The sequence below is a fragment of the Taeniopygia guttata genome, chromosome 8 (assembly GCF_048771995.1).
Source record: "Taeniopygia guttata chromosome 8, bTaeGut7.mat, whole genome shotgun sequence".
NCBI lineage: Eukaryota > Metazoa > Chordata > Aves > Passeriformes > Estrildidae > Taeniopygia > Taeniopygia guttata.
Genome location: NC_133033.1, coordinates 30,307,373 through 30,322,223, shown reverse-complemented (window position 1 = coordinate 30,322,223; position 14,851 = coordinate 30,307,373). Strand labels below are relative to the sequence as shown.

Below are 14,851 nucleotides of genomic sequence, written 5' to 3'. Positions count from 1 at the left end.
GAGGTGGGGGGGCGGTGGGGTGATCCTTGCCCTTCTTTTTTGGCTGTGCTGTTTTGACACTCCTTGTTGCTTTTTATTTTTTCTTTCTTTATTTATTTTTTTAATTTGGATTATTTTTTTCCCCCCCTTTTGTTTAATGTTTAATTTCTTTTCCTCCAGCCTGGTCGATGTGTTTTTCGATATTGTTTTCCGTCCGCTGTTTTCTTCTCTCTCTTGCGCAGAGACTGGTGCTGATGAACATGCCCGTGGCCGAGGACATGACAGTCCACTTCACCTCCACCCTCATGGCCCTGATCCGCACGGCCTTGGACATCAAAATTGCCAAAGGTAAAGGCTGTGGCAGAGAGGGGCACTCTGCAGAGTGTCCATCGTCCTTTGGTAGAATCCCAGCATGGGTTTGTGTTGGAAACAGCCTCAAAAATCATCCTGTTCCACCCCCCTGCCATGGGCAGGGACACCTTCCACCACCCATCCAGGCTGGCCTTGAACACTTCCAGGGTAGGGGCATCCACAGCTTCTCTGGGCAATCTTTTCCAGGGCCTCACCACCTCCTGAATTTCTTCCTAATATCCAAGCTCAATCTACCCTCACTCAGCTTAAAATCCTTCTTCTTTATCTTATCACCTCGCAAAAATGTCCCTTTCTTTCTGGCCGGGCTGAGGACCTCACAGCTAATTTGGGATCCAGAGCCTGGATGTACATGGATGGGAGCAACTTCATTGAACAGGCAAATTTCTGCCACTTTCTGTTAAAAAAAAAAAAAATCTATCTCTTTAGGGAAGAGGTAGAGAATTCTTCATCAGAAGCTGTTTTCAGAGAAAAGAAACAGCTTGGTCCACTGTATAATAGAGGAGAGAGAATTCCCCTTCCTTCCCATGTAAGAAGCCAAACCAAGGATGGAAAATACATGCTTGGCTTCCTTAGGCTTTGGGGAAAAGAAGCCTGTCTGTCTCTTCAGGGAAGATAAAATGTTCAGAGCAGGAAAACCTCCTTTGTTGTTGTTACTGGAAAGGCTGTGATTCATCAGATCAAAAAACTTCCTGCAGAAACATGGCATTTTCACTAAAACCTCCTCTAGGAACAGCTCAGCTACTGGGAGAAAACCAACCCAGGGTGAGATGTCATCCAAAGCCCAGTGCTCAGACAACAAGGATGGGTTCAAACCCCTCCAGACACCGCAGAGATTTGAACCTGGGTGTTCTACAGCTCACCCAAATTGCCCTGTGCTTGGGTGGCTCTGTTGGGGCACGTTGACAGCTTCTGATGGTCCTGGGCCTTCCTAAGCTCAGCAAAGCCCTGGCCAGAGAACTCTGCTCTCCGTGCACAGCCTCGCTGAGCATTTCAGGATTTACCAAGCGGAGCTGCTCTTCCACCGGCACATGATCTGCTCACCAGCAAAAAGAAAGTGGGGCAGCAGCAGGTGTGTGTGGGCTGGAGTAGGATTGGAGCTGCAGAGACGGACCCAAGGCACGCTTGAAGGTGGCAGCTTTGAGTGGGAGGGCAGGGGATGGGGAGATGGAGGCACATATGGAAGGGATGGTAGGAAAGTTTCCCTGTGGGAGCAGGAGACCAGGCTCGCTGAGGGAAGATGGCTCTCCCAGCCCAGAGAGATAGATGCTGAGGTGGAACCTCACTTCAGGATGGGAAATGGGGGTTGGTTGGACCCTGGTGCCAAGGTTTGATGTGTGTGGGCCGTTTTTGCTCCCTGCTGTTGAAGGTGGTGCAGATTGGCAGCAGTTGGACTCCGAGCTTCAAAAGGAGATCCTGACCATTTGGCCTCACCTGTCCCAGAAGATGCTTGACCTGTTGGTACCCATGCCAAAAAGTGAGTCTCTGGGGGGACTGTCATTGCTTTCAAACTCCCCTCATCCCCACAGCAACTTCTTCCCAAAGGGAGGTGGGGACTGGTCTGACCCATCCCCAGCTTGGGGAGAAGTGGGGGAAGGATTTGTTCTGCCTTGTTCTGCTTGGCTGCTTGGGAACTCTCTGGAAAACCACCCAGTTTGCAGGGAAAGCCACAGGCTCCTGTGAATCCTCTCTGGAGCATAGCAGGGAGGGAAGCTGAGCACACCTGACGATATGATGAGGACGTGTGCCTTGGTGGCTTAGGATGATGATAGTTTCAAGCCATCTTCATCTGTTTTATCTCCGTGGGGAGTGTCTGGGTGCTCAGCACTCTCTTTTTTGGAGCAATGAGAAGAGTTTGAGGGTCAGCAGCGTATCCCAGAGCATGTCTCTTCCCAAGATCCACGTTGGTGCCTTCTCTTACAACACTATTTTGTTCCCTCTCACGCTCCCAGCCTCTGACCTGACTGTTGGGAAAATATATGCAGCCATGATGATCATGGATTACTACAAGCAGAGCAAGGCGAAGAAGCAGCGGCAGCAGCTGGAGGAGCAGGTGAGGCTCAGGCAGGGCAGGACAGGGACATTCAGATCACCCTCTCTGCTTCCCACCACCTCCCAGCCCAAACATGCAGCCAGCTGGGATGAAAACAACAGCACAGGTCGGGGTTTGGGGACTACAAAGCGTGTCTGTGATCATCCTCAGCCCCTGACAGGGAACACGAGCACGGTGTCCTCTTTCCAGTGGTGGGAGCTTGGCTGGGGAAGCACTGGATGTTCATCCACGTTTCCTACAGGCTCAGTTTCTTCCTTTCCCCAATGCAGAAAAATGCCCCAATGTTCCAGCGCATGGAGCCGTCCTCTCTGCCCCAGGAAATCATCTCCAATGCCAAGGCTCTGCCATACCTCCAGCAGGACACCCTCTCGGGCCTGTGAGTGCTGCCTGTCACTTTTCAGTTCCTGCAGCCCTTCTTTCTTTCATGGAGCTGGCACTGGGCTGCAGAGGGGGTTAAATTCCTGCTGGGAGCAGGGAGACATCTCCTGGCACAAAGCTTTTATAGGATTCCAGGTACCTGGTGTGTGTAAGCATTGCCAGCAGCAGCTGAGGTGGGAAAAGGAGATGGCCAGAGGTCTGTGGATACTCTTCCTGTGGGATCATCCTGGCACTCTTGACCCAGGGTGAAGCTGGACCCCAGGAGCTGTTGAGCAGTGCACTGGGGAATTCCAGCACCCTGGCTGGTGGGAATGAGGTGTTAAGGGTTTCTGTCACGGCTCTTGGGATGTCCCACTGCTGCTGCAGGACTCTGGGCACTGGTGTCCTCTCCTTCCTTGGGGCACCACTTCAGCTCTCCAGGGAACTTGATGCTTGTCTCAAACGTGGGGTCTCAGCAGCCTGGGAGAGCAGGAACAGGGCTGCCCAGCTCTGAGCTGCAGGAGAGGTGATCCCAGGGTCGTGGCCTCCCTGAAGCTGGGCTGTGTTTGCAGGAGCAGCCGAGGTGGGTTCTCCTCGCTAAGCCCGCTCTCGCCACAGGAGATCTTCCAGCTGGCGTGCATGGATCCGGCCCAGGAGCAGTTCCAGGAGCACCAGTCTCTGGTAAACTCATGCACTGCTCCTCTGCAGCCCCAGCACAGGTGCTGGTGGGCACGGGGAGGTGTGGGGAGTGAGCACAGCATAGGGATGGCAGCTGCTGGGTCATGCACAGATCCAGAACAGGGGACAAATATCCCTGGATGTCCTGTCCCTCGCCTCTGGCACTGGGGACACGGCCATCCCTGGACCTGCCCTGATCCATGGGGCCAGGCAGCACAAGTGCTTTTGGGGCGAGAGCCATGACCAATGTCCTGCAGTAAAATATCCTTCTCTCCACAGGCTATTTTTTCCACTCATGTCAGTGGGTTACCCCGTGCTGAGTGATGGTATCTGATGTTTTCGGATTCATGTCCATTTTGTTGTCAGTGGTGGCGTCCCCAGTCCCCAGCCAAGCTGTCAAACTGTCTCCAGCAGGAGCAGCCCTCTCTGGCCTCCTGTCTGTCTGTGTGTGTATATATATATATATCACATATTTATATATATCACACATCTATATATATCACACATCTCTATATATCTCTGTGTCTGCGTTCCTGCACCACCCGATGCAGTGTGGCACCGCTGTGCGTCCCCAGCCCAGTCCGTGTCCCCAGGGTCTGTAGCTCTGTGTCACCTGTGTAGGACACAGGCAGGTGTCCCCTGCCTCAGCCACCCCAGCCACGTGGGGAGGTGGCAGATCAGACTCCCCCTGCCCCCATAAAGTCACTTTCTAGTGACCTCCAGGGTCTCTCTGTGCCCATCTCCTCAACATCTCTTCTGTGAGCATCCACAGAGTCCCCAAAAACTGGGAATTAACCAAAGCATTTAAGTGCTATGTGAAGTGTGTGCTCTTTTAACAGGGATGTGGCCAGGAAGCTTTGATTTTTTAAAAAATCCTATCCATTTGTCCCCTCCTGGCAAAGGAAGGAGTTAAGCCCTGAGCAGTCAGGGTGCCCCCAGACCCAGGCAGGGTTTCCACTGTCACTGTAGAGGTGCAAGGGCAGCTGGCCATCAGGCAAGCCTGAAGCACCAGATCAGGGCTCACCTGGGGACTGTGAGCCAGAGGGTATTTTTCAGTGGCAATGTGATGAATTCTAACGGCTTAGACTCTGTTTTTCGTAGAATCATCAGATAGTTTGGGTTGGAAGGCACCTTTTAAAACCCATCTATTTCCAACCCTCCTGCCATGGGCAGGCACATCTTCAACCAGACCAGGTTGCTCAGAGCCCCGTCCAACCTAGCCTTGAACATTTCCAGGGAGGGAGAATCCACCACCTCTCTGGGCAACCTGTGCTAGTGTTTTACCACCTGTTTTTGGCCAACTTCAATTCTGCCCCTGGCTGAGCAAGCAGGGCTGTCCCCTGCCAAGAGGGCCAAAGCAGCGCGCTGCCCTGCTCCAAGCCCATCCCAAGAGCTTGGCTGTGTGTTTATTTCCAGGAGCCAGAGGTTAGGGAGTTTCAAAGAGTGCAGCCCTCTAACCGTGGCAGCTACCTTCCCGTGGACACTCAGGACCACGCTGTCTCTGGGAGGGCCTCCTCCATGCCTCGTCTCACTGTGGATCCCCAGGTAAAACCAAGCAGAGCCCCCACAGGTGCTGGGTCTGATCAAAGCCTGCCGGATAACACTGGGGCAGTTCTCTCTGTGCTGAGCCCCGTGGCACCCCCAGCACCCTGATACCAGAGTTTCTCCCTTCTTTGGGTGCTGCACAAGTAGGAGCTGCTGTTGCCCTACAAGGGGGACGCTGGCAGCAGAGAGCAGCCTGGGGGATCCATCTCCTGGCTCGTGGGGGAGGTCCAGGACCACGCTGGGAGGTGCCATGTTGTCCCCACTGTGGGACACCCTCTCCTTTCCTGCAGCCCTGGGCACTGGCTGAGGTTTGAGGAGCCCCAGCCCAGCTGTCAGATGACCACAGGTGATGAAACGCCTTCTCCGTCCTTTCCCGTCGTCCCAACACGTGCACTTCTCTGTCTGTCCAGGGGAACCCAGGCCACATCTCACCTCCTCATCTGTCTGCCTGGTTTCTCTTTGTTCTGTCCTGTGCTCAGCCTCCCCCAGGATGCAGATGTTTTTTGGGTTTGGTGTTGCTGTGAATTCTCTGGGTCTGCTTTCTCACCTTGGTGCAGGCACCAAGTCTTGGCGTGGCGCTTTGTGAGGGTGTGAAGAAAAGGGAGGATTTGTCTCATGGGCTTTCTTGGTCATTCAGCAGCTGAGGAGATGACCAGAAGGAGGGGATGGGAGCAGGAAAAGTGAGAGGAGATGGAGAACAGACTGAGGCTGCAGTAGCAAAGAGCTGCTGGAACTAAGCAAAGGAAGTATGGGAGGAGGAGATGTTTTCTCCATAACGTGAAAACACAGGGTGTAATGAGGGGAGATGGTAGGAAGGAGAAGCATGGGAGGGAGAAAGAAAAAGAAAGGGAAGATAAAACAACAGCATGAGCAGGGAGATAGGGAATGAGTGCAGAGGAAAGGGTTGGGGATGTGGGAATAAAGGAAGAGTAGGGAGGCGTGTGGAAGAGTGGTGGCAGCTGGAAAAACGAACACAGAGCAAGGGGCCTCTGGGGGACCTCTCTGTCAACAAACTTTTCAAGGATTGCTCCTCTTGATGCTGCTTTCCTGGTGGGGAGGGATGCTGGGAAGGCAGCTTGGGGGGCAGTGCTTGGGTGTCCCCACACACAGCGGGAGGTGCTGCTGCTCTCCCCCCAGCCCCGGGCTTGGCTTTGCCTGTGCAGCACAGCTCCAGCCGGCTGGGGAAGGGGAGCCCACGAGCTCCAAGGCTAAACCCCGCTTTCCTCCCACCCCTGATTTGTGCAGAGATTATCTAGGGGGGCTGTTCTCAGGCTGGCTGCCCCCACCCCGAATTTCCCCGTCCCACAGCGTGGCCATCCCCGTGGTGGGGGTGAAGCGGTCATTCCTGACCCCCGGCCCTGCCTGGTGCCAATGCTGTCCCCGGCTGGCCGGGGTTGCTTGCAGGTGGTGACAGACACCAGCTCCATGCGGAGATCGTTCTCCACCATCCGGGACAAGAGGCCCAACAGCTCCTGGCTGGACGAGTTCTCCATGGAGCGCAGCAGCGACAACACCTACAAGTCCCGCCGGCGCAGCTACCACTCCTCGCTCCAGCTGTCCGCCCGGCGCCTCAACGCTGACTCGGGTGAGCCCAAAAAAACCCTCCAGCTGAGCTGCTGCAGACGGGGTGGTGGTGGGGACTGACGTGGGTGTCCTGCAGGCCACCGGTCCGAGGGGCACCGCTCGGGCAGAGAGCGGGGCCGGTCCAAAGAGCGCAAGCACCTGCTGTCCCCTGACATCTCCCGCTGCAACTCCGAGGAGAGGAGTCCCCAGGCACAGGAGGAGTCGCCAGAGCGTCGGCGCGAGTCCCGGTCACCCAGCGAGGGCAGGTCACAGACACCCAGCAGGCAGGTGGGTGACGGAGATCCCTTCCTAAGCGTAAAGGGAAGCACAGAAAAAGCTCCTTGGCAAAACCGGGAAGATAAGCCCCAGTTCTGGGAGCTCTGAACCATCTCATCTCCTGGTGGTGGCATCTCTGTGTCTGCTGTGAGCTGAGCAGGTTGGGGCTGCTCGGGCAGCCTGCGGAGTATCTGGGGACAGGGGTGGATCTCATGCTGATCCTTTTGCTGCTATGGCATCCACTCCCTGCCAAGATCAAGGTGTCCCAGCCTGGAGGAGCCAGAGCTTGAGTGATCTTGAAGCCACCCATGGAGATGCCACCCATGGAGAGCAGCAGATGGCAAGCCATCAGCTCTTCCTGGGGTGGGTTTGGGAGTGCTTTTCACTTTTGAGCACCAAGAGCATGGAATCATAGAGTGTCCTGAGTTGGAACAGAGCACAAGGGTCATCAAGTCCAGCTCAGAATCCCAAGAGCATTGTCTGAATGCGTCTTGAGTGCTGTCAGTCCTGGTGCTGTGACCACTTCCTTGGGGAGCCTTTTCCAATGCCTGACCACCCTCTGGGTGAAGCACTTTTTCCAAATATCCAACCTAAACCTCCCCGGCACAGCTTCATGCTGTTGCCTTGTGTCCTGTCACTGGTCACCAGGGAGATCAATTCCTGCCCATGTGCTTCTCTTTGGGAGAAAACCGTAGACCACGATGAGCTCATGGGGCAGGGATGGGGCAGAATTGCCCTTTCAAGACAGAGATAGCTTCCAAGGGAGCTCAGGGTGGTGGGGAGAGGGTGTGTGGTGTGGTGTGGTGTGGTGTGGTGTGGTGTGGTGTGGTGTGGTGTGGTGTGGTGTGGCGTGGTGTGTCGCTGTCGAGGCAGGACGGGAATGAAGAGACTCTGATCAGAAGGTTGCTGAGAGTAAAACTCCGGTTTATTCAAAATACACCGCTCTTTTATATAGAGCTTCGTGAGGACCAACTCCATTGGTCCTGAAGTGAAAACACTCCACACCATTGGTGCAGAGTGCTTGACACACAGTGATAGAACTTAACTATAAACAATGTGAACAACAAGATAGAGAATTATTTACATTCTTCTCCAGCTCTTTCCCAGGCTTCTGCCTGGCTAGAAGCTCTCAGTTTCTTTCTTCGACGGAATCTGAGACCCACAGTGTGGTGTGGTGTGGTGTGTGTGGTGTAGTTTGGTGTGGTGTGGTGTGGTGTGGTGTGGAGTGGTGTGGTGTGGTGTGTGTCGCTGTCGAGGCAGGACGGGAATGAAGAGACTCTGATCAGAAGGTTGCTGAGAGTAAAACTCTGATTTATTCAAAATACACCGCTCTTTTATACAGAGCTTCGTGAGGGTGAAAACAACACACTCCATTGGTGCAGAGTGCTTGACGCACAGTGATAGAACTTAACTATAAACAATGTGAACAACAAGAGAGATAGAGAATTATTTACATTCTTTTCCAGCTCTTTCCCAGGCTTCTGCCTGGCTAGAAACTCTCCGTTTCTTTTCTTGACTGAATCTGAGACCCACAGTGTGGTGTGGTGTGGTGTGTGGTGTAGTTTGGTGTGATGTGGTGTGGTGTGGTGTGGTGTGGTGTGGTGTGGTGCGGTGCGGTGCGGTGTGGTGTGTGTCGCTGTCGAGGCAGGACGGGAATGAAGAGACTCTGATCAGAAGGTTGCTGAGAGTAAAACTCCGATTTATTCAAAATACACCACTCTTTTATACAGAGCTTCGTGAGGACCAACTCCATTGGTCCTGAAGTGAAAACACTCCACTCCATTGGTGCAGAGTGCTTGACACACAGTGATAGAACTTAACTATAAACAATGTGAACAACAAGAGAGATAGAGAATTATTTACATTCTTCTCCAGCTCTTTCCCAGGCTTCTGCCTGGCTAGAAGCTCTCAGTTTCTTTTCTTGACTGAATCTGAGACCCACAGTGTGGTGTGGTGTGGTGTGTGGTGTAGTTTGGTGTGATGTGGTGTGGTGCAGTGTGGTGAGGTGTGGTGTGGTGTAGCATAGTGTGGTGTGGTGTGGTGTGGTGTGGTGTGGTGTGGTGTGGTGTGGTGTGGTGTGGTGTGGTGTGGTGTGGTGTGGTGTGGTGTAGCATAGTGTGGTGTGGTGTGGAGTGGTGGTGCTGCCTGCATTCCCCAGCATGTCCTGGTGCGTTGCAGGGCATGGGCTCCCTGAGCGAAAGCTCCATCCCCTCCATCTCGGACACCAGCACGCCCCGGCGAGGCCGCCGCCAGCTGCCGCCGGTGCCCCCCAAGCCGCGTCCCCTCCTGTCCTACGCCTCCATGCTGCGACACGCCGGGGACACCTCTCCTCCGGCCGATGAGAGCGAGGGTGGCTCGCCACTTCTCTCCTCCAGCCTGGATCCCAGCACGGCCGGCCCGGCCGAGTCTTCCAGCTCCCCGGTGGCGGGGAAGCAGAGCCGGCAGTCCACGCCGCAGCGCTACATCTCGGAGCCCTACCTGGCGCTGCACGACGACTCGCACGCCTCAGACTGCGGTGAGGAGGAGACGCTCACCTTCGAGGCGGCCGTGGCCACCAGCCTGGGCCGCTCCAACACCATCGGCTCGGCGCCACCGCTGCGGCACAGCTGGCAGATGCCCAACGGGCACTACCGGCGGCGGCGGCGAGGAGCGGCGCAAGGTGTGATGTGCGGGGCCAGCATCGACGTGCTCAGCGACACCGAGGAAGATGACAAGTGCTAGAAGTTGCCCCCCCCGCCTCTCAAACCCACCACCCGACCCCACCTCGGCTGCCCCATCCCGCCCTGCCCTTCTCCAATGCATGCTCTTCGCCACGCCTGGGAATGAAACTAAAAACCAAAACCAAATGCAGGGGGAAAGAGAAACAAAACAAAACAATAACAACCCCAAACAAACAAACAAACAAACGAAAAAATCAACCCACCCCAAACCGACCGGAACGGAGGGGGAAGAAAAAGGAGAGGGAAAGAAAAAAAAAAAACAAACAACCAACGACAAAGAAAAGACACGTAAAAAAACCCAAGAAGTCTTTGTGCAAAAAAAAAAAAAATTAAAATCTGTCGACTTTCATTTATTACTATCACTTTTTTTTTCTGCACAGAGAAGCATTTGATGGGTGGCAGAGCAGCCCGGCTGGGTTGGTGTGCTGGGGGACAAGGGAGAGCCCCCCCAGCCACAACCCTGCTCCCTGCCCCAGGAGGGATCCCCGGGAAAGCTCATCCCGAGGGCTTTTTGCTCCCTATGGTCGGAGAGTCCCAGCAAAGGTACACAAGGGACCCCCTTTGCTTTGTCGCTTGGGCTTGTGCTGCTGTGGCTTTGAACTTCCCTCCCTGGGGGTCTCATCCTGCCTGGAAAAGGGGCAAGATGCGACGTGGGGTGCAGGGGATGAGGGGTTGGGGTGCACCCAGACAGACCAGAGCAGCTCTGGCTGCCAGAGGGGGCAAAACTGGTTTGTACTGGGGGTGGGGGGCTCAGTGCTGCCGAATGTACCCTGCGTCCCGCCGACATATATTTATTTCTATACGGAGAACTCTAGGTGTGCCTGTGTGTGTATATACGGGGTGTGTGTGTGTATATATATTTATATGCTGTATATATAAAGATATACACATACATAGATTTGTTTTAATCACCTGACAATGCTGTGGAGCTCCTTGGGGCTCCTGCTTGCCTGCACCCTGCTTTGGTGGGGGCAGGACTGAGCCTCCCCGGGGGGCTGCTGTACAGAGCACTGGGAATATCGCCTTGCTCCCTCTGCTAGGTGTTTCCAGCGGTGGGAATTGCATTTTCTCTGAGAGATGGCTGTGGGGAGGGCTCCTTGGGCAGCTCGGTGCCTGCAGGAGTGGGATGCCCAAGGGATGAGGACAGAGCTGTCCCCCGGAACACGGCTTGCTTGGCATCAGCAGTGCCAAGGGGGTGATTCCAAATCTCTCTCTTAGAGGCCTCTTTGCTTGTTTTCCCAGGAAAAGGAGATATCTGTGTCTGCAGGGCAGTGAAGATGTTGTGAATGCATGATGTACCTTAAGATCTGTCCTTTGGGCAGAGGCATCTGGCTTTGGCACCGGCCCTGCCTCAGTTTCCCCTGCAGCCATGGCCTGTGCCCTCTCCAGGAGCCTGGCACCCCTTTGGAGAAGGGCTGCCATGGGGGGGCTGGCTGTGCAAACCCCATGGCCCCGGTGTGGGAGCAGGTGGGTGTCCAAGAGCTGGGGAAAGAGCTTTGTCCTGAGCAGGGTGGCTCAGCCCTCCTGCAAACACTGAAAATGCAGTACAGGGCCACCTTCCAGTGCCAGTCATTAATTAATCTGCTAATCATGTGCTGTCAGCTCTCAACGATCCGTGCTGTGGGTGCAGTGCTGTGCCTGCCAGCCCGGGGAGGTGCTGCTGGTGGCCCGTGCGGATGGGTGGCTCACCCTGGTGACTAGTGCTGTGTTTCTGCTATGAGCTGTGTCTGTCGTCAGCCTGAGCGTGGTCCTGGGGAGCTGGAGGGTGCTCCAGCCTCCTGTGCCTTTGGAGCCTCAGGGAAGGGCTTGTTCTGTGGGCTGGGGGATGCTCGGTGCTTTTGGACCAGCCGTGGTGGTCGTGAGTGGAGATGGGACGTGGGGGTGGACAGGTAAGGGCAGCACAGCCCTCAACCTGCCCTTCCTCCTGCCCACGGCTTTGCTTTGCTGCAGGTTGTTGTGGTCTGGGTCTTTGGGGCTGTTGTCCAGCTGAGCAGCAGCCCTGGCCAGGCTTTGCTTTGGTCCTGGATAGCTCATGGCTTCTCCTGACGGAAAGCTGCACAAACTGCCCTGCTCCTGCATGTGCAGATCATGCCCTGATCGCTTCGTGAGCTCCCCCCAGGGAGCTCTGCTTTGTGAGAAGCAAATCCCAGTGGCTGTGAAGAGGCTTTCCTGCTCCAGGGTTCGTGCATGGACCAAACCCCCTCCTTGTCATGGCCAAAGTGCGCTCCGTGCACCCTCACAGGCCCCAAAGCTCCTCCAGCCTCCCGCGGTCCCTGATGGCGGGGGGCACCTCTGCCCTCCCTGCTGCTTCCCAAACACTTCCACCTGCCCAGGCATCCAAAAATTCCACAGGCAGGCCTCTCCCATGCCTTTGGCTCAGACCCTGCATATCCCCCCTCTGGGCTCTCGGGCACAAACCACGTCCCACGCAGCCGCGGGGAAGGTCGCTGGTGGTGGCTGGGGACACGGCATCTCCTGTTCCCTTCCAGCCATCCGTGAGCAGTTCGTGGCTTCACCCTGAAGCTTCCAGAGCCTTGCTCCGGGTGGCGGAATTTGGGAGAAGCCGGGTCTGGCGGGCAGCGTGGGACCGCGTGGGACCGCGTGGGAGCGGGGCCAGGGACGCGGTGCCACTGGGGGCCGGGGAAGGCGATGCCGTAGCTGCTCTAAATATAGGTGTCGGTATCGTCTCCTTCTAAATGCGGAAAGGTGTCTGACAATGCGCCGGGCTCTGAGTAAGAGCCCGCGGAGGGAGGGAGGAGGCGGCTTTTTGTGTCTGTGCCTGGCGGGTGGGAGGGAGGCAGCGATGCTCTCCAAGCGGGGGCACGTTTCATGCGGATTTTGAGCTTTTTGGGCGCTCTTCTTTCCTCAGCCCCGGCATGGGGCCGGCCAGCGGTGTTGGTGATGCTCCGCAGCGGTGGCACAGGATGGGCACAGCCCCCGGGGCGCAGTGTCCAAACCTGAGCTTCTTCTTGGCATGTCAGCCCTGTGTTTAACCAACCTACAGAAACTGTGTGGGACAAAACACAGCCCCTTTTTACCCGGAAAGGGTCCAAAAACGCTCTGCTTCTGCCTCTCCTGCAGCAGCCACAGCGCTACTCCCGCGGCGGGGGGACAGGCAGGGACCTGCGGGGACACGGTGGCATCTCCACAGCGCGTCTCTGAAACCAAAAACAAGCCCCAGGAGAACCACGGGCAGGACTGTGCCGAGGTGGGGAGGCAAACCAGCCCCAAGGCACCGCTGCAGCCTGTGCCTTGCTTTTCAAGGCGCTGGACTCGGCTTTGCTGCTGTACGATCTCTCCTCTGTGGAGTTTTGGACATTTCCACAGCATCTCGGACACCAGGACCGTGCCACTCGGTGGCTGCTGGCCATGCTGGGCCACGGGAGGCAGGATGGGGAGGGGGGGATGTATTTCAACCTCTGCCTGCATGGGACAGGCCTGGGCGGGCAGGAGTTCACTGGAGGCATGCAACTGGTTCCCAGTTGGGCGCCGGGACTGGGTTCGAAGCCCTGCAGATCTCCTGGGGGGGCTGTGGTGGCTGTGTGAGGAGGTGTGGCAGCCCTGGCACACGGAGCTCCGCTGTCCCCTCCAGGCTGGCCGTCCCAGCACCATCCTCCTGCCCCCTCAGGAGGCCTTGGACGGCAGAGCCCCCCAAGCGTGGGGCTGGTGTCTCCTGGGGCCGTGGGAGGGTGGGTGGGAGATGCTCTGCCTTCATCCCCCAGGCTCTGGGGTGGGATGTTGTAACATAACCTGCTCGTTTGGACCCAAACGGGGAACCGAGCTGACCACCAACAATGTACAACTCCTCAATGTTTTTTGTCAAAGGGAAAGAAAAATAAAACATTGTTGTAAAGAAACGCTGCAGACTTGGTCTCATTGGCACACCGCGTGCTGGGGGGCTGTGGGGACTCTGGGTAATGCCATGGGCCCCTGAAATGTCCCCATGGCAGGGAGGAGGAGGCACACAGCGTGTGCTGGCACTGCCATCACATGGGATGGGATGTTCTCCAACCCCAGGCAGGGTGTGGGGCTGTGGAGCAGAGGGACAGGGAGGATATTTGAGATATCCTGGCCTAGCTGTGGCCCGGACCTGGCTGCTTCCAGACACGGGGGCTGAGGGGTGTTGAGGTCTGGGGGAGCTGGGAGAGCCAGGGCCAGGAGCCTGGGGAGCTGGTGATGGTGGCACTGCAGCAAACTGGCCAGGGGAAACCAAGAGCATCACGGTGACAATCATGTCACAGCAGGAATTCGAGGGAGCAGCAGCCTGCACATTGAGCTTGGAAACCCCGCTGGGATCCCTGCCTTTGGGGCATCCAAACAGCTTGCCCACCCCTCCATGCCTGCACTCAGAGGTGTCAGGTGGATGCAGATGCTGTTGCCTGGTCCAAAGCAAAGACACTGAAGTCATGTCTTATAATTTTTTATCCTTTTTTTTTTTTTTTTTTTTTTTTTTTTTTTTTTGTGGGAGTGTTTAAAGCATGAAAAGTTCTCCAGCAGCCAGAGGTGAGGCAGCAGCCTGTGGCAGCCTCCAGGCTGAGCTGAGGTGACAGGGATGGTTTATGGATTTTCAAGAATATTCTTTTTTCCTCACTCCTGTGCCAAGAAAAGCTCAGGGAAGGATGAAGGCAGTTGCCTTCTCTGGACCGCCCTGACCGCCCTGTGTGTTTCAAAAGTGTAGTGCCACCAAGGACTAAGCCCAAATGACCTGTAGTAGGAACTGCTTTTATCCTGCCCTTCACTTTGTGCGAATTTCCCTTTATTTCCCAAATGCTGACAGATCTGCTTTTCACTTCTCTGGCTCATGAAGTGATAAGAAGTTTTCAGTGGGAAGTGTAGAGTTCCAGGAGATGGCCCAGCTTTGAGAGCACTTCCCGAGGTGATGAATGCAATGACAGCCCAGCATTTTTCCAGGCTGGGAAGTGACTTCTCATTTTATAGCCAAAAAAAGTGATCTGCAGTCCTGACTGTGGAGAGAGCTCTGCAGGGTGGCGATGCCACCTTCAGCTCTGAGGACTTTGCAGCGCTGCTGGAAGCAGTTTGAGGAGAGGATGTCCTCCTGTGTGGGCCAGAAGTGCTGCATTAACATTCCTCGAAGTGAATGTTTTAAATATGAGCTGCTCCAAATTTCTGAAAGCCTTTGGAGTGTGCAGGTCTCTGTTGGACATCCCATAGAATCCCACATTGGATGCTCGTACGAGGATGAATGGTGGATGCAGCTGCTTGAGTACATGACCACCTCTAGCACATTTCTCCAAATCCCCTAAAATATCTGGGGCCATGGAGAAGACACCCAGAGCAATGCAGAGGCAGA

The 14,851-nt window shown here is 55.6% G+C and overlaps 1 protein-coding gene across 14 annotated transcripts in view; it reads left to right on the top strand.

Moving 5' to 3' along the window:
* The window catches only part of CACNA1E (calcium voltage-gated channel subunit alpha1 E), a 118,537-nt gene extending 105,140 nt beyond the window's left edge, over positions 1 to 13,397 (top strand). For 8 of the 14 annotated variants that reach the window (XM_041717838.2, XM_072932938.1, XM_072932940.1 and 5 more), the window contains 9 exons: positions 222 to 327; positions 1,718 to 1,825; positions 2,301 to 2,401; positions 2,671 to 2,777; positions 3,331 to 3,439; positions 4,853 to 4,981; positions 6,386 to 6,566; positions 6,642 to 6,832; positions 8,999 to 13,397. In XM_041717838.2, the coding sequence (XP_041573772.2) occupies positions 222 to 327; positions 1,718 to 1,825; positions 2,301 to 2,401; positions 2,671 to 2,777; positions 3,331 to 3,439; positions 4,853 to 4,981; positions 6,386 to 6,566; positions 6,642 to 6,832; positions 8,999 to 9,541 (1,575 nt within the window). In that variant the 3' untranslated portion in view covers positions 9,542 to 13,397. Of the gene's footprint in view, positions 1 to 221; positions 328 to 1,717; positions 1,826 to 2,300; positions 2,402 to 2,670; positions 2,778 to 3,330; positions 3,440 to 4,852; positions 4,982 to 6,385; positions 6,567 to 6,641; positions 6,833 to 8,998 lie in introns of those variants that run through there. The other 6 variants (XM_041717840.2, XM_041717842.2, XM_041717841.2 and 3 more) reach the window with 2 other exon arrangements.
* The last annotated feature ends 1,454 nt before the right edge of the window (positions 13,398 to 14,851 follow it).